General features: G+C 53.1%; 1 protein-coding gene across 5 annotated transcripts in view; it reads right to left on the reverse strand.

Annotated features, from left to right (window-relative positions):
• Positions 1-25830, reverse strand: part of TBC1D14 (TBC1 domain family member 14) — a 106041-nt gene extending 80211 nt beyond the window's left edge. For 2 of the 5 annotated variants that reach the window (XM_082638927.1, XM_082638925.1), the window contains exons 1-2: positions 25212-25336; positions 14663-15401 (exon numbers count right to left, since the gene is read on the reverse strand). In XM_082638927.1, coding sequence (XP_082495053.1) covers positions 14663-15384 — 722 coding nt within the window. In that variant the 5' untranslated portion in view covers positions 15385-15401; positions 25212-25336. Of the gene's footprint in view, positions 1-14662; positions 15402-17982; positions 18109-25211; positions 25337-25751 lie in introns of those variants that run through there. The other 3 variants (XM_082638926.1, XM_082638928.1, XM_082638924.1) reach the window with 3 other exon arrangements.
• Between the last annotated feature and the right edge of the window lie 1178 nt (positions 25831-27008).

A 27008-nucleotide genomic window follows, 5' to 3' on the forward strand; every position in this document is an offset into this window, starting at 1 on the left:
AGACCACACAAAACCAACCAGTGGCCTGATTTTAATCAAGTCGTCAATAATGTGAAAGAAATCCATTGTGTTCAGCCTTCAGGGCTGACTGCATCCATTGTCTCTGTTTTCCCTTTCCTGATGCTCATCTCCTGGGCACGGTGGCACTTACCTACTAGAGTTCATTCATTCACTCAACCAAGAAGCAGGGACGAGACCCCTAATAAACTCTAGAGAGGGCGCAGCACCGGCCACCGTGCCAAGCGCTTTATTATATGCATTGCATCCTTATCGCCACTTCAGAGATAAGGGAACCAAGGTTCAGGAAAATGAAGCAACCTGCCCGCCACCCAGCCAGAAGGGCAGAACGGATATTCACATCTTTGGCTCTACAACTGCACGCTCTGAATCCCCACTGAGTTCACTGGAGGCACAACAGACACCTTCAGGACACACCTCTGAGGGGGCAGCCTCCTCCCCATCTACTTTTTTTTTTTTTTAATACTTATTTATTTTATTTACTTATTTTCTTTATTTTTTTGGCCACATCAGGTCTTAGTTGCAGCATACAGGATCTTTTGTTGGGGCGCACAGGCCCCTCTCTAGTTGTGGCACACGGGCTCCAGAGCGCATGGGCTCTGTAGTTAGCGGCATGCGGGCTTAACTGCCCCGCGGCATGTGGCACCTTAGTTCCCCGACCAGGGATCGAACCCACATCCCCTGCATTGGAAGGCGGATTCTTTACCACTGGACTAGCAGGGAAGTCCTCCCCCTGTCCACTCTCAAGTATCTGGGGATATTGAAACCTGCACTAAAGCGCACAGGCAGTGTCCAACAGGGCCTCAGGGCAGATCCTCAACACCCTGCAAGCGGCTCTCGCCCCCCACCCCTCCGTTCCAGAGGAAGAAGCAGGCCACCCTGTTTCCTCCCTCTCTCTAGGGGTCCCGTGGATGGTCCTTTCTACAGGCTTCACTTGGCTTCATACACTTCATTACTGATTCGCTTGTTTCACAACCACCATGTGCTGCTTTTACACATGAAAACAAAGGTGAAAAATCAAGTCACAGATTGTCATCTGGACTATCTAGACCAGCGCTGGACAACAGAACATCCCACAATGATGGGAATGTATAAACCTGAGCTGTCTCATGTGACAGACCCTGGCCACGTGTGGCTACTGAGCACTGGAATGTGGCCAGTGTTACTGAGGAACCAAAGTTTCCATTTAAATTTAAATAGCTACGTGTGGCCAGTGGCTAACACGCTGGACAGCTCAGGTCTGGACTCCAGCATAAGCACCAACTGTGTCCCAACGTAAGGACCCAAACAACGAAGCAGGGCGCCTCTGCTAAAGCATGCACAAGCTGCCGGGGAACCACGGACATGGAGCCCACTGGTTTGCTTCTCAGGGAGATGGGTATAGGTCAGTGGAGCCCATAAGACACACACATCAGAGAAACAAGGCAAGTCCCCACCAACCTCAGCACCTCTGTACCTGCCGTGTCCTTCAACCAGAACACTCTTGTTCACCTCACTCGGATCTCTGCTCAGATGTCACCTGCTCAGTGATGCCCTCCCTGACCTCCCTATTTAAAATGGAACCTCCCGCAGCCCGACCCTCCACCATCCCTCATCCCTCTCCCAATACGGTGGTTTTGATCTCTCCCCAGCAGTTAAAGTCTGACATGGAGCATCTCCTGCAACCCTGTGGCCACAGTAGACTGTAAGTGCCACTCGGTACTTTTACTGGGGGAGGGGCTTGTCAGCTGCTGCATCCCCAGCACCAGGTCCTGGGTGGCTATTCACTGAGGAAATGAACGACATCTGAATTCAACTATCAGACAAGCATCTACTGAGTTCTAACTAGATGCCAGCATGGGATGAGTGAGATGTAGTCCCTAGGGGCACCCAGGCCGGGGGAGGGGGGAACCCATTGGATGACACTGCACAATGGCAGCTGCCATAGCAACAGCAGGAGCTGGGAGCCCTCCACTCTTCCCTGGGAACCTTCGGTAGATCCTTCTCGTTTAAAGTGTGCGCAGCAGTGAGGGGAAGAAAGGGAACCTACTCCAGGAGGGGTCGACAAGCCTGTGGGAGGAAAGCAGGGGCTGCACGCAGGTGAGACGCTGATTCAAGATGGCTCCTCCCGCTGGATCAACCGCCTGGCCCAACTCTGCATTTCACACATGGGAACGCAGCACCTGCAAAGCGACTTGCCACAGGTGCGGAGGGGGTAGGCGGCAGAGCTCTGAGGAAGAGGCCACCACCTGACGTCTGGGAGGGCTTCAATCAGGTTCCCACTGCCCTTTCCCACACGTCACTCCAGCTGAGTCCACGCCCCCCTGGGAAAGGGTAGCCGCTGCTGTGTCACTGCACGTCCAGGCCTTTACTTGTGCAGTCCCCATGCTGCCCTCGAGTGGGCTCCAGCCCCGACAGACATTCTGGGAAGTGCTATTGCGGGGCGAAGGGGGGCACCCACAGACCTGGAACGGCCAGGAGATGGGGCCCACCAGGCGGAGGGCAGCCGAAGCCCCAGCACCGGGCAGCTGCGATGATGCACACAAGCTTCCCGGCCCCCAGTATCTTCCGTGAGCCCCCCTCTTGTGTGAACACAGGCTCCTCGGGGCACACAGAAGGCCCGTGAGGCTGGTCCCCACGTGGAGGCTGGACTGGCCCCTGCTGACAGTGGCTAAGCATCTACAGGCATGCTTCAGGGTGCAGATCCTCAGAGGACCATGGAGAAGGTGTCCCTGAGTGAGCAGGCCTGGGCCTGGACTGGGGGGGCCAGAGGAACATCAACACAAAGGCACGGGAGGCCAGCTGGAGTGAGGGTGGAGTCCCCTGCAGACCAAGGACTGAAGAAGACGAAGGGACACCTCGCGTCCAGCCCAATAATGGTCACATTCCTCGCAGACCTTTCTTTGTGGCATTTCTTTCCCCTCTTGCTATCCTGGCCTGGGCGGCCACTCCAGGGCACAAAGCCCCAGAGCAGGGCACCACTGTCCCATGCAGCTCCTTAGCAGCGGGGCCTGCAGTGAGCCCCAGGGAAAGGGGAGCCACACGGCCCATTCAGTGCTATTTCCCACGGTTCTCCCCCAGCCCCAAACACAGGACCCCGCACCCCACGCCAACGTCTCCCTAAGGATGGGGTGCTGTTCACAAATGGGGGGTCTTCTTATACCCATGGCCAGCCCACCAGAGCAGCGCTGATCATGACAATGTCCCTGGGACAGAACCGCTGCCGCCTTCCTCTCCCTACCCAGCATGCGAGAGGAGCAGGACGAAGGCACTTCACCGCCTTTCTTCAACCTTCCCTGACCAGAGTCATCAGACAGAGCTCTAACAACGTGGCGGCCCAGAGCAGAGCAGACAGACTGGGGCTGCGGAGGAGGCAGGCTGAGCCCCTCCAAGCCCCACTGCCAACTAGCCGTGTGACCGTAAGCCCCTTTGCTCACGAGGTGAAGACACCCCACCAACCTCGAGCCTTGCGTCTTTCCAACTGGCCCCTCTAATTTCCCCACCCATGGGAGTCTCTGCTGAGCCTTCCTCCTTTCACTGACCCTCACCCTCCAGACATCCCCTACCCCCGGCTCGGCTTCAAGGCCAGGTCACAGTCTTACACGTACCCTCGGCTCCCCCGCCTGCCCCTCACTTCACTGGACTCAGCGAAACTATGCCCTTGCCCCACGTGCGTACCCGTGCAGGGAACCCATGGGAGAAGAGGCACAGCTGCCTGGTCTCCAGCCACGGGCCAGACCCCTGACGCCCCCGCAGTCGCGCTGCCCTGCCCTTTACTCTCCCAGCCACCCGGATGGGGTTCATACCTCTTCCCTGCTCCTCCATCCCCACCCTCACTGTCAGCTGAGGATCTTGCTCCCTACTTCACCAAGAAAACGATGCAACAGAAAGAGAATTCCACTGACAACAGCAAATGCTGGCGAGGACGTGGAGCAACAGTAACTCTCGCTCACTGCTGGTGGGAACGCAAAATGGTGCAGCCACGTTGGAAGGCAGTGTGGCAGTTTCTTCCAAAACTAAACATACTCTTACCAGCAATTGGGCTCCTTGGTATTCACCCGAAGGAGCTGAAAACTTACGTCCACACAAAAAACCTGCAAACACATGCTTACAGCAGCTTTATTCGGAATTGCCAAAACTTGGAAGCCACCAAGATGTCCTTCAGTAGGTGAAGGGATAAATAAACCGTGGTCCGTCCAGACAGTGACTGTCACTCGGCACTAAAATGAGATGAGCCAGCAAGGCACTGAAAGCCCTGGAGGAACCTTAAACACATATCACTAAGGGAAAGAAGCCAATCTGAAAAGGCTGCGTACTGTATGACCCTGATGATGGAAAAGATAAAACTATGGAGACAGTAAAAAAGCAGTCACCAGGGGTTAGTGGAGAGGGAGGGATGATGAGGTGGGGCAAAGGGACTTTTAGGGCTGTGAAACTACTCTGTCTGATCCTATAATGGTGGATACATGTCATGACACACTTGTCCAAACCCACAGAATGTACAATACCAAGAGTGAACCCTCATGTAAACTATGGACTTTGGGTGATAACGATGTATCTATCAGGTTGGCCAAAAAGTTTATTCGGGTTTTTCCGAATAATGTTATGGAAAAAACAGAACGAGCTTTTTCGCCAACCCAGTATCAATTCAGGCTCATTGACTGCAACAAAGGTACCACTCTGGTGGGGATGCTGACAGTGGGGGGGCTGCACAGGTCCCAGGGGAGGAGGTATATGGGAACTCTGCTTCATGTTGCAGTGCACCTAAAACTGCTCTAAAAAATAAAGTCTACCTTTTTTTTTTTTTGCAGTACGTGGGCGTCTCACTGTTGTGGCCATTCCCGTTGCGGAGCACAGGCTCCGGACGCGCAGGCTCAGCGGCCATGGCTTACGGGCCCAGCCATTCCGCGGCATGTGGGATCTTCCCGGACCGGGGCACGAACCCGTGTCTCCTGCATCGGCAGGTGGACTCTCAACCACTGCGCCACCAGGGAAGCCCAAAGTCTACCTTTTAAAAAGCAAATATGTTGATTAAAATCTATATTCACACACACACACAAAACAATGAAGCAGCATTAAAAACAATAAAGTAGGGCTTCCCTGGTGGCGCAGTGGTTAAGAGTCCGCCTGCCGATGCAGGGGACATGGGTTCGTGCCCCGGTCTGGGAAGATCCCACATGCCGCGGAACGGCTGGGCCCGTGGGCCATGGCCGCTGAGCCTGCGCGTCCGGAGCCTGTGCTCCGCAACAGGAGAGGCCACAACAGTGAGAGGCCCACATAACGCAAAAAAAATAAAATAAAAATAAAGTAGTCTCTATGCACTGAAAAAGAGAGGACTTCCGGTCTCCTATGGCCACATCTGGCCTCCAGCATCTGTGCCCACACACTAGGCTCCGCCGCCTGTCTATCTAGATGATGCCACCCGACCAAAGCCAATTTCTCTCTTTGAGCCCTAGATCCCACTCCGGCGGAGGCAACTCAAGGACAAGGCTCCAGAATCCTCTACTCTCTCTGATATGTTCAACTTCTACTATTTTACTTCACAGTAAACAAAAACAGTAACAAAAACAAAAGGATTTCTCCAATCTTAAAAAAGAAGCAAGCTCACACCACTTCTTCCTCCAGCTATCGCCCCCTTTCTTTGCCCCCGATGCAGCTAACCCACCAAAAGAACTGCGTGTGCTTGCCACTTCCAGCTTCCCTCCTCCCATTCCCTTAACTTTGCTCCAGTTATGCTTGGCCCTGCACGGCTCCACTAGAACAGCTCTGGCCAAGGTCCTTTCGCTAAAGTCACTTGTCTGTCCTCATCTCCCCTGACCCTCAAACACCCTCAGCCCAGCTGATCACACCCCACCCCCGACGCCGCCCCGTCTGCACCTGGCTTCCCTGAGCTACAGCACTCCATTCCTCCACCTCCCCGGCCCACCTCCCGTGGGGCTCCTCCTCACCTCCCGTGGGGCTCCTCCTCTCCGCAGGCCTCTCAGGGCTCCATGCCTCAGGCTCACTTTTCGTTCCTCTTGGTGACCTCACCTTGTCCCAAACCCAACAACTCCAAACTCACATCCCTTCTCAGACCCAACTCCGCAAGTTCAGACTCCTCCGTCACCACCTACAGCAGCCTCCAGGCCCACACGGGACCTGGTCCCACTGACCTCAGCCCCCTCGTCACTGCTCGAGCCTCTTCGCTGCTCCTCAAACGCACCAGGCCTGCCTGTGCCCTTCCCTGGCCTGAGGCGCTCCTCTCCCAGGCATCTGCTCCGTGAACTTCTTTCCTTACCTGCTTCAAGTCTTTGCTTAAACCTCTCCTCTTCATTCACCCGATGGGCACTGCTTCGGCGGGCAACACTGACCTGCCTTCTCCAGTCCCCCTGCCCCTCTTACCACCTCTCCTCTCTCATTTTCCTCCCAGCACTCATCACTGCCAACATATATGCTTCACTTATTTATTAATGGTGATTATTACCTGCCTCCCCCCACTAGAATGTAAGCTCTCCAAGGACAAAGGTCTTTGGTCCACAAATCAATCCCAAGCACCTAGAACAGTGCCTTGGCATATGGTGGATGCTCAGTAAATATTTCTGGAAAGAACGTATGATGAGAAACATAATTAAGGACCTAGCTCAAGGCTTGGTACACTGCAGGCACTCAATAAATAAATTACTATGGCTGCAACTTGCTGCCAAAAGAAAACAAAGCCTAGCAAAGCACAGGGAGGCAACACACCCTCAACAAACCCAGCTGTTCTTTCTGAGCACAGCTGTATCGCTGACAGAAGGGCTCTCCAAACGGCGCCTGCGGCAGCACCCAACCTCCCCCAAGTGTCCAGCACAGACGGCCGGCCTCCTGCGGCTCCCGTCACATGTCGGCAGAGGGCCACTATCTGCTGCATCCTCTCCAAACTCAAAGGACAACCTCAAATTGACCCTCACCTGGAGTGAGAGAAACATCTCTAGTCAAGGTCACTGATGACCTCCCAGGTGCCTAAACAACAGCTGCTGAGAACTGAGCTGGGCAGACAGGGGTCGGAAAAGAAGTGTAGGCATTCCGTAATCAAGGGGGCTGGGCTACCGAAAATCCATCTGGTACAAGAATTCACATCGGAGGCACTGAAAATCCTGGGGTGCGGGTTTCAAAACAGGGTCAGAAGCCCCAGGGTAAACGTGTGCCTGTGAAAACAAGGCACACAGAAAGGGCAACACTCGGAATAACGGAGACACCTCACAGATCTTTCGATAGGGACAACAGAACCACCCTACTGGGGTCCTTGCCTGCTAAAGCCCTCCTGCTCCTCCGGCACTCAAGGCCAAGGCGGCACCTGTCACTGACCCTGCTCTGCCGCAGCCCCCCACACCCCCGCCCCCGAGCCAGCAAGCCTCGGAGCTGACCCCAGCCCCACGCCATGCTCTGGAACACCTAGGAAAAGGCATTCTCCACCTGCCTGCCCACAACGCCCTCCTCCCCCTCAGGAGCTCCCGTGCCCTGAGGAAGTGCCACGGCCCTGTCCCCCAACCCACCCGGCTTAGTCTCTGCTTGTCCAGCCTGCAGAATCTCCACCTCCTCTCCTCCTGCCCGCCCTGCCCAAGTCCCCCCTCCCCTTTCTGATCACGAAACACACGTGACAAGGGGCAGGGCGGTGTCTTCTGTAGAAAGAGCACAGACTCTGGAGTTGGACAAGTGAAAGGTCACAATCCCTACTCGAAGGGCTGTGAAACAAACGCCTGAGGGAGAGTGAAGTGCCTGGTGTGTGTTCAGAACACGGTAGCTACTCCCTCCCCCAAGGGGAGCCCCTCCTCTAACCAGGTTCAACCCTCTCTTGTCAAGGCAGTCATCAGCTCCTGGGCAGACCTGCATCTTACTGTGTGTGGCTCTTAACGTGCTTTGAGTGCTTTGAGCCTAAATGTGGGTCCTAAAGGCCCCGCCGAATACGAGCTCCTGCCCACCTTTCCATCTCCTCTCCCACCTCAGCTCTCCATCCTGAGCGCCTCCTGCTACGGTGCTTTCCCAGAAATGCTGAGCTTTTCCCTGCTCCTGTGACTTTGACAAAGAAACACTGTCTCAACCGTGTGCACACGGAAGACACTTTCGAAGGCCTGCTGGCGTGGCAGCCCTGTATTTCTTTCTGGACCTCCCCAGGGCATTTGCTGCTGTGCTCGTATCTCTTTTCAAACCCTCATCACACGGCACAGTACAGGGATCTGCACAGCCACCTCCAGCTGTGTGTGCCCATCTTGTACCTTCTTGCCTGGCACTTGAGCTCAACACCTTGATCAGGTCCCTCCTTTCATTTTCACAGCTCAGAGGAGGACACCCTCAGCTCATTGTGCAGACAAGGACACTAAGCCCCAGAGAGGCTGAGTGGATGGCTTACCCAAGACCACACACCAGCAAACAGGTAGATCAAGAGAACACCAACCAGTGCTCCATCCAGGTATCACAGCGGTGCATGTGTGTACACATACACACACCCCAGCGGCTCAGATATACAGCAGGTGTTTTCTGTATATCACTAATGCCAGGTCAAAGTCACCAAGAATATTGGCAAGCACATTTTACAGAAAATTCACAGTGACAATGTTATACCTCAATTCACTGATGCTAATTCTAAAATGGTCAAAGCAGTAGAAAACTACAGTCAGGCAAAAAAAATAAACAAATAAATAAATTAGACATTAATATGCCTGCCATGTGCTGGGTGCTTCCCATCCATGTACATTTATTTCCGCCCCATTCAATCCTTTGAAGCATGAACTTATTTCTGTTTTCCAGAAAAGAAACCTAAGTTCAGAGTCCCAAACCCCGTATCATCTTTGTATCCCTTGCAAGCTACTTAACCACCTCTTGCCTCAGTTTCCTCACCTATAAATGAGAATTATTACGGTACTTACCTGAATCCATCAGCTTTCAGTGCAGCATACAGAACCCACTCTAGGAATTTTAAGCAGAAAGGGATTTAACTTAAGGAATTAGATGATTTCAAAACTGTTGTAAGGGCTGCGGTAGGTGCCTCTCAACTGGGCCCCCAGGAACGGCTCCCCGAACAACACAGAACTGAGGCACCAGGGGAGCTGCCACACCTGAACTGCCACTGGAATGGAATGGAATTCCAGAATGCAGGAGGATCAGGAAGCCACCACAATTCCTCTCAACCCTGGGATGCAGAACGCAGCCACCTCCTGCACCGCAGCTGCCTCTACACATTCAGGAAAGGGACACAGGGAGGATGCTGCAGGGAAGCCTCACATCTCCATGACATCACTAAACAGCAGAAAACAGCCAAAAGGGGAAGAAACATGGTCTCCGCCTGACTTCGGCCTCAAATCTTTCACAAACGGGACCTAATTCATGCCTAGAGCCCTGGCGGCAAGCATCTCTGGGAAACACACATTTTTAACTCTCTGGCTCCACAGTGCAGGAAAGGCCCCTAGAAGGATGAACAAGCCAGCCCATCAAATCTAACACACCGCACTCCCTCGTGTGGCAGTTGAAGATTAAACAAGGTGACCCCTCAGAAGTGCTGAGAATGGCACCCGGCAAGCACTGGACATTGTCTGTTACTCCCTGTGCCAAGGGCTCTGGCTGTCACGTGTCTCTGAAGTGCGTCCACCCTGTTGGTAAGCTAACTCGCCTCCCTAAAAAGAAAGCAGGGGACAGATATGTTCCTTAGCACTGCTCATGTGGCTTTTCAAATGATCAAATCCCAAATGCCTAGGTCAGTACAGGAACTAAAATTTTAGTTGAGCACTTTCCCACTGAGTCAAAGTGCCCATCTAAAGATTTATTTTTCTTAAGCCAGTGGTTTCAAGTTTTTTCACACTCCCTTTTTAAAAAAGTGAAATCTTATGGGAAACCCAACAAAAGCAGAGAGCAGGGCCAGGAATCCAACCTGCTCATACTGGGTATGTGCTCTGCCCAGAGCCTCACCTGTAGGATGTCGTTTAACCTCCACATCAACTCTTCACAAGAGGTACAATTAACCCCCTGTCACCCAGTACACCCTGGGGACCACAGAGGTTATTAAGGAAGTTTCTTGAGGTCACACAGGTCAAAAATGGCAGAGCTGAGGTTCAAACCTGGGTCTGGGCAGCTCCAGCTCTGAACCACCAACTCCTCTGTCTCTATCTTTGAATTACAACTCAGTGCCAGGGCGAACCAGACACAGACTGTGCCCACAAGGACCTCTCAGCCAGGTCAGGAAGCAGACCGGAAAAATGCTTCATTACAGTCCTTTAAACACACCCAGGGGCTCCACAGCTCCCAGCCGTCCACAAGCTGTTCCCTCTGCCCCACGTCTTCGCTTGGCGAGCTCCTTCTCACCCAGTTCAAGCATCGCTTCTCAGCAAAGGATACTCAGGTCATCGCTTCTAAGAGCTTAATAAAGGGCTGCACAAAAGAAGATGTAAGTGGTCAAAGCTAATTACCACCTTCCAGCCCAGAGCAGATGAGTAGCCTTAAACCCTGGGCTTCACAGAAATCCCAACCCTATCTCCTGTGGAAAACAAGCGTGTTACTGAATTCCTCTCATATTTGCTGTCCAGCTTTTTAGATAAAGGCTGTTACACTACACTGGGTTCAGAGGAGCCCTGAACACAGTCCCTCTCTTCTATATAAGATGAGGATCCTGCTCAAAATATATTACATTAGTGGAAGTTAGCCAATATTTTATATTAAGTTTGGTTTTTTTTTTTAAGTATTTATTTATTTATTTATTTATTTGGCTGCGCCAGGTCTTAGTCACAGCACACGGGATCTTCGTTGAGGCACGCAGGACCTTTAGCTGTGGCACACGGATCTTTGGTCGCGGCAATGTGGGATCTAGTTCCCTGACTAGGGATCGAACCCGGGCCCCCTGCATTAGGAGTATGGAGTCTTAGCCACTGGATCACCAGGGAAGTCCCTGTAATAACTTTAAATGGAATAAATCTATTAAAATATTGAATCACTGAAACTAATATAATATTATAAATCAACTAGACTTTTAACAAAAAATATGCATATGTATATAACATTAGTAAATTTCCTTCAAAGAAGCAATTAAATACCAACATTTACAACCTGCTAGCTCAGCAGTTCTCAACAGCTGGGTGATTTTGCCCATCTCCCCACCCCAGCCCTCCAGGGACATCGGCGCTGTCTGAGGATATTTTTGGTTGTCTCAATTGGAAAGATGCTACTGGCATCTAGTGGGTAGAGGCCAGGGATGCTGCTAAACAGCCTTCAATGCACAGGACAGTTCCCACCACAAAGATTCACCCCTCCCCAAATGTCAACAGAGCCAAAGTGGAGAAATCCTGATCTTTTTCAATCCTGGATTGATCAAAGTAAAGCACAATATGGGGATAAGAACTAGAGAAAGCTTTAGAAAACATATTTTTTAGAAATGATAATATTTATGTTAGAATCACTGACAGCTACTACTTACGGAGGGCCAGGAAGTGCGCTAGATGCTTCACCTATTTGATCTCTAACCTTGCACAGTAGTTTTATGCCCCACTTAAGGCTCAGGGAGGTGAAGTAACTTGCCCATGGTCACACAGCTATTACGTAGGACAGCTAACACTGAACCCAGCCAGCCCAACTCCTGAACCGGTGCTCCTGACCTCGGTACCCCCAACACGCACGCGTGCACACACACACACACACACACACACACACACACATATACAGCCCCATGTCAAGACTCGTGCCCCCCACCCCTGCAGTGTGTGTCCATCTCCCCCCCGGAGGGAGCTCCTTAAGGGCAGGGACTATCTCTAAGCTCAGGGTGGAGTCTCCAAAAGAGGTGCTTACCACAGTCTATGTGAAGGAAGGGGCAAAGGCACAAACAGGAGCTGGGCCTGGGCTTCCACTGGGCAGCGGCCGGGCTCAGCCAGCCCCCCCGGCACTCCTCTGTTCCTGACTCGTCCAGGCCACCCTCATCAAGCTGTCAGGTTCACCAACAGGTCTGCTCCCTCAGGCCCCAAGTTCCCTGACCACCTCCACCGCTTCCTCTGAGCCCCATTCTCCTAGATTGGCCTTCCACAATGCCGCCCACGCTGCTTTCTACAACCTAGAAGTGGACTCGGTGAGGACAAGGACAACAGACAGGCACGAGGGTCAAGGGAGTCGCTGGGTTGGGGGACAGAGTGGAGACATAGGATGACTCAGAAGCCTGGGCTGGGAACCGCGAAGGACCAGCTCCAGCCCCAGCCCTGCCCTCAACAAGAACTCACACGGTCCACCGTCCTCAAAGTACCTGCTGTGTGCCAGGTCCTGCCTATAAACTCACCTGTAAAATGTTTAGTGGGTTCCAGACATTTTTGCACAGAACCCCCTTTTTCCCCTCAAAGGAATTATGGACTGAAACTCTTCTCTAACACTTAAGACTCTAGGACAAAAAATTCACTACACTTGGCCCACGATATCACACATCTTGATTCACTTGTCATTAATAATCCACCTGCTTCCCAAAGGTACTTAATAATGGCTCACAATAATAATGTCACAGTCATCAAAACAAGGGGAAGGAGACAAGAATTAAGAAATAAAACAAAGAGACATTTGATTTCTGTGGCACAAAGCCGAGAAAGATTTTCAAGAAACAATCTGCAGTAATTGATGGTGTTTCCTTTCAAAGGAAATGAGGCTCCAACACAGACAGTAAGACAAAGGCAAGCAGACAAAGCAAGACGCAGTCACGACCATCACAACAAGCAACTGATGCTTCAACGTTCACTCTGTCTGAGTCCGTACCAAGGCTCACACGTGTCAGCCCACTTCGTCTCCCTGACCACCGTGGGAGTAGGCCTCATCATACCCATTTTGTAGATATGAAGCTGAGACAGAAAGCAAATGACAATGGGGACAATGCAGGTAAGAGTACAAACACAGTATCAATACATCAACAACATAATAGGCATCCTGTCCTAGGCTATTTACTAACGCTATTTTAGAGATGAGAAAGTTCAGAGAGGTGAAGTAACTTGTTCAAGGTCACACAGCTAGAATGTGGATGCAGATCTGCTGAATTCCAAAGCTAAGCTCTTTCCTCTATGCTGTTTCCCAGCCACCCCCATTTTCGAGCAAGGTTTCCCAAATTTGCCAAGAACCTCAGATGATTCTAAAAACCTGTCTCCAAAGCCCTTCCCCTGAGATTCTGATCCTGGAATTCTGGGATGGAGCCTGAAGAGCCATATTTAACAGGCACCCAGACGGTATTCATCAACAGGCAAAGTTGAAGACACTGATCTGAGCAAAGGGAACAGTTCAGCCACACAGATCTGATCTGCAGCAGCACTGTTTTAGGGCTATGGCCTCAGTGAGGATCGTGGGTCTCCCGCATGGTTCTTGGGTTCCTCCCACTGAAGGCAACCGTGGAGTCACTGAGTTCTGTGGCCAGGAATTCTCCCAGGAGTAGCACAATACCTGTTTGTGGGTGCATCAGAGAGAAGAGGTGCCCCATAAAACCACAGCCCCCATCGGAGAGCTTCTCACTCAGGACTGGTCTCGGCTCATCCAAGACGACCCCACCGTCAGACGATGACTGAGCCGAGGCAGCCGTAAGTGGACGTGCACGCCCACAGCCACAGAAGCCCCGGCTGATTCAAGCCAGCACGTCCACCACCTCGAAGGGACACCCGTACTGCCAAGTGTCCAACACAGGCTCCGCTACAGGCACAGACAGGGGCAGCCAAGTGGACCACGGAGGCATTCCTACCTGCCAGGCCCTGGGCCCAGGCCCTCCAGAGAGCTGCTGGGGAGCAGACGGCCCTTCTGCACACAGTCTCCAGGGCCCTCGGCCCTTCCCTGCGGCACTCCACAGTTTGGGAGTTCACGTTTGCCTATGTGACTGACTGATAGGTCCACTTCCACCACCCCCAGCCTGCAAGCCCACCCAAGGTCAGTGCCGAATTACTCCTATATTGCCTGTCAAGGGCAGAGCCCAGGACGCAAACACAAAACACTTGTTGAACGGAAACACGAGGGCACAAAAAAGAGGCTGTAGGAAGGGCTGCACAGGGCTTAAGGTGAGACACAGGGACGCCAGCATCCCGGTTCGGTGCCTGGGGACAGGGCACCACAGGGAGTGGGGTGGATGGCCTGGTCCTAACACAGGTGGGAACGTGTGTGGCTGCAATGCAGTGACAGCACACATCTCAGCAGCAGGCCCAGGGCCAGAACACGAACAAAGGAGCACAGCCAGGCATGAGCACAGGGCACGCATCCAGGGGCACCCAGAAACACCAGCCCTGGGTTGTGCCAGCAGAGGCTGGAGTTACTAAGTCCGATATCACCCTCGCCAGCACCCTCCACTTGGCCCAAGAAACTCAAGTTATCAGCATAAAGGGCCCTTTGGAGGATAAAGCTGACAAAGGCTGCTGATCTGGTAACAGTGGCCACTCACAGGTCAGCCTCAGCCACAGCAGGTCAGAGGCCAGGAAGTGACAAGAGACTGTGCGAGTGACAGGGACACAGGAGTGACAGCCAGCAGTGAGGAATCAAACAGCAGAATCACCAGTCCTGCGCACAAGTCCACAGGACTCTGGGCTACTGGAAACGGCATAATTATCTGTACGACAGCGTCTGCTCTGTGGGCAGGAAACACAGGACACACTGCAGACAAGAACAACAACGCAACTGGTCTGAACTGAATAACCTGACTCTTCTAGAGAGATAAAGACGGCATTACCTTGTAAAGAAGTTACTAAATGGTCCCAATATTTTCAATTTCCTCCCCTCCTCAGTTTCATCAACACAGTCCTGCTGGCGTAGGTCATGGGTTTCCTTGATGGAGCTCAAGGTGACATCAGTAAACTGTGGGTCATCGTCATTCTCCAGGGTCACGATGGCACTGGAGCTGCTCGTGACCACGAGGTCCAAGATGTCCTCATTGCTGACGGACAGCGTGGTTGACAGCTCTGTGCCGAGACTGGACACGCTGCAGACCGAGACATTGTCACTGCGGTTCAGGGTTTTGGAGGTGGGGCTGTAGAGCTTCACCGAGTCATAGCCTGTCCTGGGAAACGTGGAGGACTTCCGCACACTCCGTTCCCACTCGGCACTGCTGGGAGCTGGCGGCGCGCAGGAAGGCAGGGGGCAGGCGCTCTGGCAGGCTCGCTCAGGGATGATCTCCGACTCGGACTGCTTCCTCTTCACATGGACCACGCTGCAGGGGACAGGCTCCGGGTTGCCGATCTCTAGGGTAGGGATGCCTGAGTCCACCGATTTAAGGCTGTGCCGATCTTCTAAAGCACCAAGTTTCAGCTGGGGCCCATACTCAGGCAACGAGAGGGATCTGGGTGCCTTGAGATTCAAGTGTTGCAGGTTCTGAACGTGGTTTCCTGGTCGACCGTCCAGAATGCCCATCAAGGCTACGCCATTTGTAGTGGTGGAAAGGTTTCCATCAGTCATCTTGGTCCAAGGAAAAACTAGAAAAAACACCAAAATGGAAATTAGGACAGTGAATATAAAAGCCAAAGATGCAATTCCTCTGACGCACGTTCAAATGTTCTGACACTCCTTTTAAAAGAGGAATCCTTGAAACAAGTCCTACGTACACAAGTTTTAATTCAGGGCCAGAAGCTAGAGTTTTAACATATATTATCATGATATAAAACAACAAGAAGATAACTCAAACAAAGGATACATCTAGGGTAAAAATATATAAAATAACCATCTTTATCATCACCATCACTGCCCCCAGTCACATCTGTGATCCTCAAGACAGCACTGGGAGTGTGAGGGCTGTGCCGGGCAGAGAGAAGGGGTTTTGCTTTCCATGTTTTTAAAAATGATAAACAGGATACCTCTGTCAAAAGTACGTGAATTCATAACCCATACATAAGTCAAGGTTCAACTTGTTCTGAGACAGCACAAAAATCAAGATGCCTTCATCATGACAGAAAAGAAGATGAACTGTGTATGCCACGTGCAGTGAGATTACCCCAAACACATTCAAGTTAGCCATAGGTCCCCACAATGTTTTAGTCACCTTACTCAGGTCTACAAGGCGGGGCATATCATCCCCTTTACCATGGAAGAAACTGAGGCTCAGGTCAAGAAATGGGTCCATGGGACTTCCCTGGTGGTGCACTGGTTAAGAATCCGCCTGCCAATGCAAGGGACACGGGTTCGAGCCCTGGTCCGGGAAGATCCCACGTGCCGCAGAGCAAATAAGCCCGTGCGCCACAGCTACTGAGCTTGCGCTCTAGAGCCCGCGAGCCACAACTACTGAGCCTGCGCCCTAGAGCCCGTGCTCCGCAACAAGATAAGCTACTGCAATGAGAAGCCCGCATACCACAAGAGTAGCTAGCCCCCGCTCGCCGCAACTAGAGAAAGCCCGCGCGCAGCGACAAAGACCCAATGCAACCAAAAAAAAAAGAAGAAAGAAAGAAATGGGTCCAGGATCATATTGCTATTTAGCAGCAGAGCTGGGGCCTACAGGACTGACCCCAAAATAAGCCATAGTAGTGGATGAATGGCGTAGTTTGGGGTTATAAAAACCCAGGTCAGAAGGCTGGCTCAGTGAAGACAGATGATCTATAAAGGAAAAAATAAAGGCCATGAACCTGCAGTAAACACCTGAGCAAGGAGAGTCAGAGCTGCCGGTGACTCACAGGCCCTGTCTATGGTTCTCTGGCCTAAGACTGGGGTATGAGGCGCATCAGCCTAGACAGCACAGTCCCCTGTGGACTGAGAACCCTGGGGTTTGTTACATTACCTTCTCCTGTTCTTTTAAAACATCAAAAACTAAAGAAACCTGGTGGTGCATTTAAATTTGATCCATGGAATAGAAACCACATAAAGAAGGGAACTTTGGGCTCAGTCCTTCCTGGGTTCTAATCCCAACTCCACTAGATTGCCTTGGGAGAATTAAATAAAGTGCCATGAGAAAGGCATTCAGCAGGCGCCCCCCACCGCAGGCACTGTTAGCAGCTGCTATCATAAAATAGCAAACAGTGGAAGGTCTGAAGCCTGGCAATAACACTGATAACCACTCCCTTTTGGGTGTTATTTTCGCTTTTGCAATGAGCTTCCCGCTCCCCTTCAGGAAGCCTGGCCTGCCTCTCACTGTCAACACGGGCAAAGCAAATTCATTAAAAGCAGAAAATGGGGGAGGGGTAATCTCCCTCCCTCCCAGACATTGAAGGAACCAGTTACACAGTGCAGCACTGGAGCAAAAACAGAAATAAGAAGGAATGAATTCAACTGCGGAATTCAGAAATAGACTGAACTATGTATAAAAACTTGCAATGTGACCCAGTGAGTAAGAAAGGATTATTTAATCATGGTGTCGTACTAATTGGTTATCAATTTTTCTTGGAAGGTAGAACTACACCACAACAAAACTACAAGCAAAATTAGAGCTTAATACAAAAATGAGATTATAAAGGTATTGCACAAAATAAAGTGCTTCCCTAATCTACAGAGCAAAAACTCAGTTCATCCTCTGAAAGGATCTGGGCATCACCTCACCACATGGGAACCTGTCTTAACTGTTTTGCAGTTCACACTGCCCTGAACTTCCTGGGCTGCGGCCCCTACCCTGAGTCCTCAGCCCGGAGTTCCTCCCAGGCAAGGCCACAGCAAACTGTCTCTGGAACCCTGCGCTGGGAAAACTCCCGAACCAAACTATGCTGTGAAACAACAGGATTCACAACGGGAAGACACAGGAAGATAAATCTGTATACCAATTTGAAAGTTCTACTTTTTTGTTTTTTAATTAAGAGGAAAATCCAGTAAGAAACATTTTTAGCACATAGCTAAGAGCTAATCTTTGGCAATGTCAAAGGTAATGAGAATTAGCCAAATACCATCAACACACCAACAGGTCAAACTGGCAAAAAGCCATGAACACAAGAGGAAAAACTCACAGAAAGCAGAGCTGAGACCCTCTGACAGCCCCAGCTGAAATTCTGGCCCTACCACTTACTAGCTGGGGAGATACTCAACCTTTCTGAGCCTCAACTTCCCTCCTCCCCAGGAGTAAAAGGGGGCGATACCACATACCTCACAGGCTGGCTAAGGATAAATGAAATGAGGTTTGGTGAAGCACCGGCATACTTCTACCTGACACAGTAGGTGCCCAATAAATGTGAATTTCCTCCACTTCAGCCACATAAAGAGCTGAAGTACCTGAAAAAAAAAAACCATGAATTTAAACTGAAATTTTGACACTAGAACAGGCAGCAACATGGAACAAGTGTGTGATGTGAACCCAAGGATCCCTTCTCCTCTGAGTCGCCAAGATGGAAGCACAGGGAAGAAAGAAACAAGGTCGGACAGAGTCCAAAGCCGCTTGGCGGTGGCCTCGTTCTCCGTATTCTCTCCTCTGCCTTGGGGCCACAGAGAGAAGCCCGAGGGCCTCTTCTAGGGAGAAGCTAAGGGACCTTTGGGGCCTCCGATGGTTCCAAGCCCAGCTTAAGTTCCTTAAACTTGAGGAACAGCCTCAGAGAACAGCCTTCGGAGAAATAAACCTAAAAGGGAGAAAGTACTTCCCCTTGCAACATACTCTAAGACCAAACTCGGCCAGGGCCAAGGCCAACTGTCCTCAAGCCCTTTCACCTGGTGCTACCAGTGCCATAAAACCAGAAGCCACACTCCAGAGCACCTGCCTTCCGACGGGGCCCTGCAGGGGGAGGCTGCACAAAGCGGGTGCTTCCAAGAGAGGCTGCAGGGTGGACTCTGGAAGCCAGCCAAGGAGACCAGCTGCGGATGGCCTGCCTCCAAATCACACGTTTTCTAAAGACAGAGTAAGCCTAAATTCCCCAAGCCGGCCCAGGGCCCTCTGGATCCGTCCCTGCCAGCCACACTAGCCTCATGCTGTCACCCTCATCTCTCTCAACACCCAGCTGTCCCGCGCCACTGCCACAGGTACTCTCCCCAGCTCTGCCATAAGCGCCCCTGGGGATCTGGGAGCGTGTGCCACAAGGAGACACAGCATGCTTCCAAGGCCGCTCCTCTGAGAAGCCTTCCTCAACTCCCCAAGGAAGCTGCAGGCCCTCCTTCCTCCTGAGCTCCTTGCGGCCACACCCCACCTACAGCAGTTTCCGTATCTCTCTCCCCTGGCTCCTAACTAAGCTTCAGGCGGGCACATGCTAACAGTTTCTGGATACCACTGCCTGGTCAAATGCCTAGCATGGTTAAGGATTAAAAAATCTATTTGCAGGACTCCCCGGCGGTCCAGTGGTCAAGACTCCGCGCTTCCACTGCAGGGGGCATAAGTTCGATTCCTGGTGGGGGAACTAAGATCCCACATGCCGTGCAGTGCGGCCAAAAAAAAAAAAAAATTCTATTTGCTGAATTAATTATAACTAACAACTACATTCTAGTTGTGGGCAGGTTTCAGGGGCAATCCATCCAAGAAACATCTGTTGAGAGCTGGGTTGTGTTTCAAGAACAAGGTGAGCAGGGGAGGTCACAGAAGAGGAAGAAAATCCATCGCGCTCCCAGCCGTGCGTGCAGACAGCAGACCCAGCAAGTGAGCGGTGACCGCCCTGTGCACCGTATCTGCTGCTAGACTAGACAGCGACGAACACTGTCAACACTTGACGGCTCAGGAAAGTAAAACGAAATTTCCCTCTGCAGTTGTTTCCCAAAGTCTCACACAACCCCCTGTGCAGTGGCCGCCACAGCATGCGACCTGGGCTCTCGGAGTCACCCAGGCACAGCCCGGCACCAGATCCAAGTCTGATGATGAGCAGCCAGCCATCACCGTCCGGAGGAGAGAAACACACAAAACATAATGCACAGATAAGAGGAAGACCTTTTATTCCAGGCAGCAAGGCCACCTGAATTTTATTTACCTGCCACAAAACTAGTTCTGCAGGAAGCAAAGAGGAAAAGTGCTCAAGAGACTCAAACAACCTTCACTCCCAGGGGCCCGTCTTTAGTTTAGTACAAGTCAGAGAGTGGAGAGCAGCTCTGCCAGTGACTCTGAATAAGGCTTTGGAAAACAAGTCCATCTTGAAGCAACAATTTAATTTTCTCCTCCTTAAAAAGTAATGGGACTAAGTCTTGACCAAGCCTTCATAAATAAAAGAAACAGTTTATGAAACCAAAACTAAATGATTTAGTTAGGGTCCCAGGGGAAGAAAACTCCACTCACTGGTGGCTTCAGGGAGGAATAGCTCTGCCCATCCATGCAGACATCCTCTGCACTCCTCTCCTCTCCCGTGGCTCCTTCCTGCCCACGGGGCACGTGCTATACACAGCCTCCCTCATCCCAGCTCCCCTCTGGACACTGCGGAAGAGAGCAGCCCCCTCGCACCCCCATCAGCACGAGGACAACGCCACTCTCCCTGATCCTCCAAGGAGAGTGCGCTCATCTTCACTGCCAAGGCTCCTGTCAACCCAGGCCTCCTGTCAACCCAGGCCTGCCGCTGCTTGCTGTACCCTTCCGCTTAAGAGTCAGGCGCACATGGCCCCTTTCTATCAGCCATGGCCTGAGGGCACATCTGTCACAGATCCAAAGTTTCAAGACGGCAGGAACTAGGTCTGCAAGTCCTGACAACACCAGAGCACCACCATAGGGAGGGTGGGAGGGAGGGAGAAGCAAGAGGGAAGAGATATGGGGACATATGTATATGTATAACTGATTCACTTTGTTATAAAGCAGAAACTAACACACCATTGTAAAGCAATTATACTCCAATAAAGATGTAAAAAAAAATTCCCAAATCAAAGAAAAAGAAAATAAAATTGCTAAAGGTAAAAAAAAAAACAAACTACAATTTCATGAGTACCAGGCACTGTTCTAAGCTCTTAACATGCCACTCTGTTTCAGAGCCCTCAGCAGCCCTCTGCGCCAGGTATTATCTCCACTGCACACAGGAGGAAACTGAAGCACACAGCTTGCCCAGGTCTCCACTTTCACTTGGCAGCAGCTGGGGCCTGAGCCCAAGTCTGTGACCCCAAAGCCCCTTGGTAAGCTTTGCTACTTACAGCCCTAATGCAAACATCAAGCACCTCCTCAAATCCTCATCCCTCCCGTGAAAGAAGAGGATTTCACAGATGGGAACAATGTTGGGCTAAGCCAGAGGCAGCAACCTGCCCAAGGTCTTGCAGTGAGGGTCCCACCTGAGTCTTCTCTCTCCAACACCTGCGTCACCCTCCAGAAGGCCTCTCAGGGGTCCTTCACGTTTCCTGGTGAGGATGCTGGTGGGACCGCCAGACTCGCCACAGGAGTGGCTCCCTCAGGCCTTCACCTCAAGCCTGGACCAAACACCAAGGAGAACCCACTGACCTATGAGACATCTCCCATGAGAATCAGACATTTGTGTAGAGGGCTCACAAGCACCAACCACTGTGAGTCTCTTTCTCTTTTTAATTCAAGTCCTGGCTTAGGCAGAAAAGAGCCTGGAAAGAAAGGCATAGGACGTTCTGGATCTCAGGCGCCTCGGCATTAACAATTAACACAAGCAGCTGCCTCTGCTCACCAGTGCACGCTGCATGCTGGGACTATGTTCGGTGTCCACACCCACCATCTATGATCTATGTAACCTCCCCAGCAACCCCCAGAGCTGAGGACACCGTCATCACCATCTCACAGACAAGACCGAGGCGCAGATGGAACGCAGACTGAAGTGGTCCTGCTGGGGCTGACCTGGAGCCTACGCTAAGGTGCTTACTCTTTCCACTGCTGCACAAGAGGCCTAAAATAATGGATTAATGTGCATTACATAGAAAGGGAAAGTCGGGACTTCCCTGGCGGTCCAGTGGTTAAGACTCCATGCTTCCACTGCGGGGGCGGGGGTGATCCCTGGTCAGGGAACTAAGACCCGGCACGCTACGCGGCTCAGCCAAAAAAAAAAAAAAAAAAAAACCCACAGAATAGGAAAGTCAACTAGAAAAGTAGTTTGTTTTTTTTTAAAAGAGTTATTCTTTAGGATAAAAACAATCCTAAAAAAGAACTTCCTAGAAGCCCTCTGGAGGGTGCATGGCAACTTTGAGGCACCTGGAACTCAACACGATGTAGTTCAGTAAGTTTCCACCCATCAGCAAACCAGGCAGAAACTGGCGTTAAACTGCTGAGGGTCTCCAGGCTCCTTCCCAACCCTAAGGAAGAGATATTTAACTTACACCGCCCAAAGGTGGTGATGTTTAAAAGGCATAGGTGGGACATTTTAAATTAAGGACTTTCAGTGCACAGGGGAGGTTTCCCCTCTACCCCAAAATGTTTCAGCTTCATAACAGTGATTTACCAAAACTAATCATCGTAAGTACCTGTAAAGTGACCGGGAGGCAACTCACAGGTTAGAAAGATAGTCCACTTAACAAAGCCAACACAATTTATAATCTTAATTATTAATAAGACAAATAATTTACTGAATATTTACCAAACACCAAACATATTAGGAGCTATCACATGCTCTAATCATCACAAGCCTGCCAAGTACACCCAAGAAACTATGAGATTCAGAGAGGCTGAGTGACACACCCAAGGTCACACAGCAAGAGAAACAGGATTCAAACCGGGTCTGACATCAAAGGCCAAACATGGCTTGCTGGAGTGCTTAAAAGTACAGACCCTAAACTTTGTGATCATCGATAAGTTAAATACAACAATATTTAGACTTCTCCATATGTATGTTAGACCTCAATAGAAAAGTTTTACAACTAAAATACACAAGGGGAAAAAATAATGCAGGTTCTGGAGGCAGACCGCGTAGGTTCAAATCCTGGCTCCTCCGCCTAGCAGTTGTGTGACCTTGGACTAGTTTAACTTCTCTGTGCCTCAATTTCCACGTAGTAAGAGGGGGACAATAATAGACCCTATTTCATTAGGCAGTTGACAAGATGGGGGGAAGAAATCCACATAAAGCCTTTAGAATCGTGCCTTGGAAGATGCTGGATGGCATCACTCTTCCCCGGGCACTCCACACGGCCAGCCAGCTCAGGCCCCCTATTTTAGCAACTCATTTGCATAAGCAAGCCCAGACACAGCCAGTCTGCACAGCCTCACTGTACGGCTTCGCCCTGTCACCAGCATCTCTCCTTGCACCTCCGCTGCAGCACTGACCGAGCGCTGGGCCTCAGCTTCCCCATCTGTCAAATGAGGTGATTAGCCCAGCCAAGCTACCCGAGGTCCTTCCAACCTGACAATCTAGAATTCTAAACCCAGACCCTAGAAACTTTATACCCTCCCTACAGCAAACATTAACAGACAACACGTACCCATTTTCCTAAAATCCTCTTTTACATATTAGGTATAAATGTCTGGTGTGATGACAAATCTTCTCCAAGGTCTCAAAGCTCCGTGAGCACCCACGCCATGCTGGGCAGGCATCCTCTGTGCTGAGGGTGAGGACGTGACCGTCAGAAGCTCTGACCAACAGGGAAGACAGATTCTTAAACACGTTGCTCTGATAAGCTGTGTCCTCTCTGTTGAGAGGTCTTCAGCAGAGCACAAGCAAGGGGAAGTGGAGGTATGACAGGCAGGAATTCACCCGCTGGACACAGGGGAGTAGGGCAGTGGGAGGGAGAGATGGAGAAGTGGAAGGGCGGAGGGGTGGAGAAGTAGAGAGAGGGTGCCTGAGGGGAACTGCAGGGACCCGCGGAGGGCAGGTGAGGCAGCCCTGATGCGGAGCACGAGAGGGTGGGCTGGGGGCAGCCTATAAACACTCAGTCTCGCGAGCTCGGCGACACGCAAAGTGCTGAGCAGGGACCTGCCAGGACCTGCTGGGGCCGTGAAGGACACCGAGATGAGGGAGCCTGGCCCCGTGACCTGCCTCAGAGTGAATGTCATCCCTGCCTCTCTCCAGCTGGGTGACCCTGAACCGGTTACCTGACCGCCCTCGATGTGTCCCAAAGGGTGCATTCACTCAATAACCCTGAGCCCCAAGAACATGCCACGTTCTCACGAGGGCTGGAAATCAGGTGGAGCCCAGTCTCAAGGGGTCACACATACCACCACCAAGACAGTAGTGAGACAGCCTTGGTTGTGGGGTGGGAGGGCGGAGCAACCCAGGTGGGACAGGGGCTAAGCAGTTGGGAAGAAGCCCTATCCAAACCTGAGACACGGGTTGGTACTGGCCAGTTAAACCAGGCCAGAGGAAGGGACTGCTGTAAGGTCTGGCCTGGTCCATGCACAGCCCCTAACAGTGCCCAGCAGCCACCCATCCTCCACAAAGGCGGCCAAGACAACGGCGAGGTGCCAACAGCCTGCAGACACGGGCCCCAAGACACCGCCCTCCCCCGTAAACGAAGGGCGTGAGTCCGTGCCCAGGAGCCTCCTGCCCACAGAACTTCCCAAAGCCAAGCTTCCACTTCCACGTCCAAGTTGGAGCAGATGGCGCCTGTGCAACTTTGAAACACACGCGGCTGCCTGTGGCCCGCTGCGCAGGCGCGAGGTCTGGGGTCCGCCGGCCGGCGATGCGGCCTCGTGAGGAGGAGCCTTCCCGGTGGCCGCAGCCCCCCAGCTCTGAGCCGCCGCCCCCCGCTCCTTCCTCGGGGCAGCTCCCTGTCCCCATACAGCTCCTGCCTCTCAGCCTCCCGCTGGGAAGCATCCCCAGGCGCGGGTCCCCGAGGCTGAGGGAGCTGTAGTCCAGGTACGGGAGCCCCTGAAGCAAAAGGGAGTCCCCGGCCTGGGGAGTAGGCTGTCCCAAGAGAAGGGGGGCGTCTGCGGCCCCAGAACAGGGATCTGAGAAGCAAGGGGGTCGGGAGCTACCAGGTGGACCCAGAGGTGGAGGGGGTTCCAGGCGGTCGGAGGCTCCGAGGTGTGGGGAGAGGGGCTCCGGCGAGTCGGGGGCTGCAAAGTGCCGGGGGTCGCAAGGGTCGGGGGCCCTGCGGTGGAGGGGGTCCCGGCGGCTGGGGGGCTCCGAAGCGGCGGGATCCCGGTGTTCGGTGGCCCCGACGCCGTGGGGGCTCTCATGGGTCGGGGGGCGCCGAGCCGGCTCCTCTCCCGGCCCGGGAGCCCCGCGCATCTGAGGGGGAAAACTTTTCGTCAAGTTCCGGGAAAGGAGGGGGTCGGGGCGCGCGTCTCACCGAGGAGCGGGCGAGCCGAGCGGCCCCGGGCCCCGCGATGCTCCCCGTGCCCCACGCGCTCCCCCGGCGCGGGAGGAAGCGGCGGCCGCGCGTCGAGGGGGCGCGCAGGCAGGACCCAAACCCGCGCGGCCAGCTCCGCCCCGCCTCAGGCCGCCTCCCCGCTCCAGCCGACGCTGCAGCAGGTGGCAGCGGCCCCGCGCGCCCCGGCGCCCTCCCTCCCTCGCGGCCCGGCCCTCGCCAGAGGCCCTCAGTACCGGTGTTAGCGCGGCTCCGACGCCATCCCCGGGGCCCGCGGGCCCGCAGCCCAGGCCCTGCGGGACCCGCAACTTGCGCGGCGAAGACACCCGGCGCTGCAGATGACGGGCCGGGCCGGCAGGTGCCCGCGAGCCGCCCGCAGCCAACAGCGGCGCGCGCCCTCGCCCCGCCCCGCGCGCCCTCGCCCCGCCCCGCGCGCCCTCGCCCCGCCCCGCGCGCCCTCGCCCCGCCCCGCGCGCCCTCGCCCCGCCCCGCGCGCCCTCGCCCCGCCCCGCGCGCCCTCGCCCCGCCCCGCCCCCTGCCTGCGCGGGCTGGTCTTCCGCCTGGGCTGCCTCGGCTAGCCGGGCTGCCGCCGCTCCTCGAAGTCGACGCTCGTCCCGCTGCCCCTCCTCCGGCCCGCTCGCCCGCCCGCCACCGGCCTCGGAGCGGCGTTGCGGGACCTTTTCTCTCCCGAAGGGCAAGAGGAGCCGCGAAGGGAGGCCTGAGGGGATTTTCATGCCCGCAGATACCCCGTGGACACCCATCAGGGTCCTCCTTACCTGGTCGGCTCCACCCGCGGCCATCTTGGAAGTGGGAAGCGCCCGGGAGGGGGAAGGGGCACGAGCGGGCAGCGACCAGGCGTGGGGAGCCGAGCAGCGGAGCGCATCGATGGGCGCCCCTGCCCGCGAGCAGGTGTGCGGGGGAGGAAGAGCCGGGCCCCCACCTGGCCGCAGGCGAGAGGCCAGGTGGGCAAGATCCGCGCTCGGGCCCGGGACGTATAGCCTCGGGAAAGTCGCTTTGAGGTCTTCCCTGCCGGGCCTTAGTCTGTTAATCTGTAAAACGGGCTTTTCTGTTAGTTGTCTTTTATGGAGCTGTTACGCAATGCATAGCGCCGTGCCTGCCCAAACTTGTCTGCACTTAAGCATCTCCTGAGGATCTTTGAAAATTTCAAAGCCCAGGCCACGCCCCAGGCCAACTAAATCAGTCTCTGGAGGTAAGGTGCAGTTTTGGAAGCTGTGTAATGTGCAGACAAGTTTAGGAGCCGTTGGCCTAGCGTTCATGTGCATTACTTCCCATCAATATTGCACAAACTCCAGAGACAGGGTCTGTGATCAAAACCGTCGTACAGAGTGGGAGATGAAGTCACTTACCCAAGGTTCAGGGCTGGTCAGTAGCTGAGAGGGGTCAGAAGCCAGATGCCCCACCCCAGACCGCCTTCCAGGATCATGCAAGGTCCTGAATAAGAAAGCTCTTGTTCGCTCGCTGTTGACCCCTACCTCATCCCCCTCGTAGAATGTAGGCTCCCTGAGCCAAACCGGGCTTATCTTGTTTACTGGTATGTTCCCTGAGCCTGAAATATTATATTCTGAGGACATCAAGGCAAGAGGAAAGACTCCAGTGGTTGGGAGCCGAAAGGCTTGGGTTCCAAGCTAGGATTGGCTCCTGCCAACCAGGACCCCTGAAGGCTGTCACGGCCAGAACTACCACAGAGGAAACCTCAGAGAGACAGCCAGCTACATCTAGCAGGGCCGTCAGGGACAGGAAGGGTGATCTCTCCATCACAGCATCTGGAAGCATGCAATGGAAGATTAATTTGGGCTGTGGTCATTAGCGTTGTGCTGAAGAGCCCCTGACTTGTTTCTCCTGCCTGGGTCATAGCTCTAATAACTCTTAGCACCTATTCGGATAGCAGGAGGGGTGAGAACTTTAAAAAGGAAATCTCTTAATAGAATACACTAACACCCTTCACAGTGCTTCTATTATGCTTAGGGCATAATGGAGGCTTTATAAATGCTTACATTTCTGGATGTTTTAAG

Source organism: Mesoplodon mirus, assembly GCF_964341445.2.
Source record: "Mesoplodon mirus genome assembly, chromosome: 2".
Lineage (NCBI taxonomy): Eukaryota > Metazoa > Chordata > Mammalia > Artiodactyla > Ziphiidae > Mesoplodon > Mesoplodon mirus.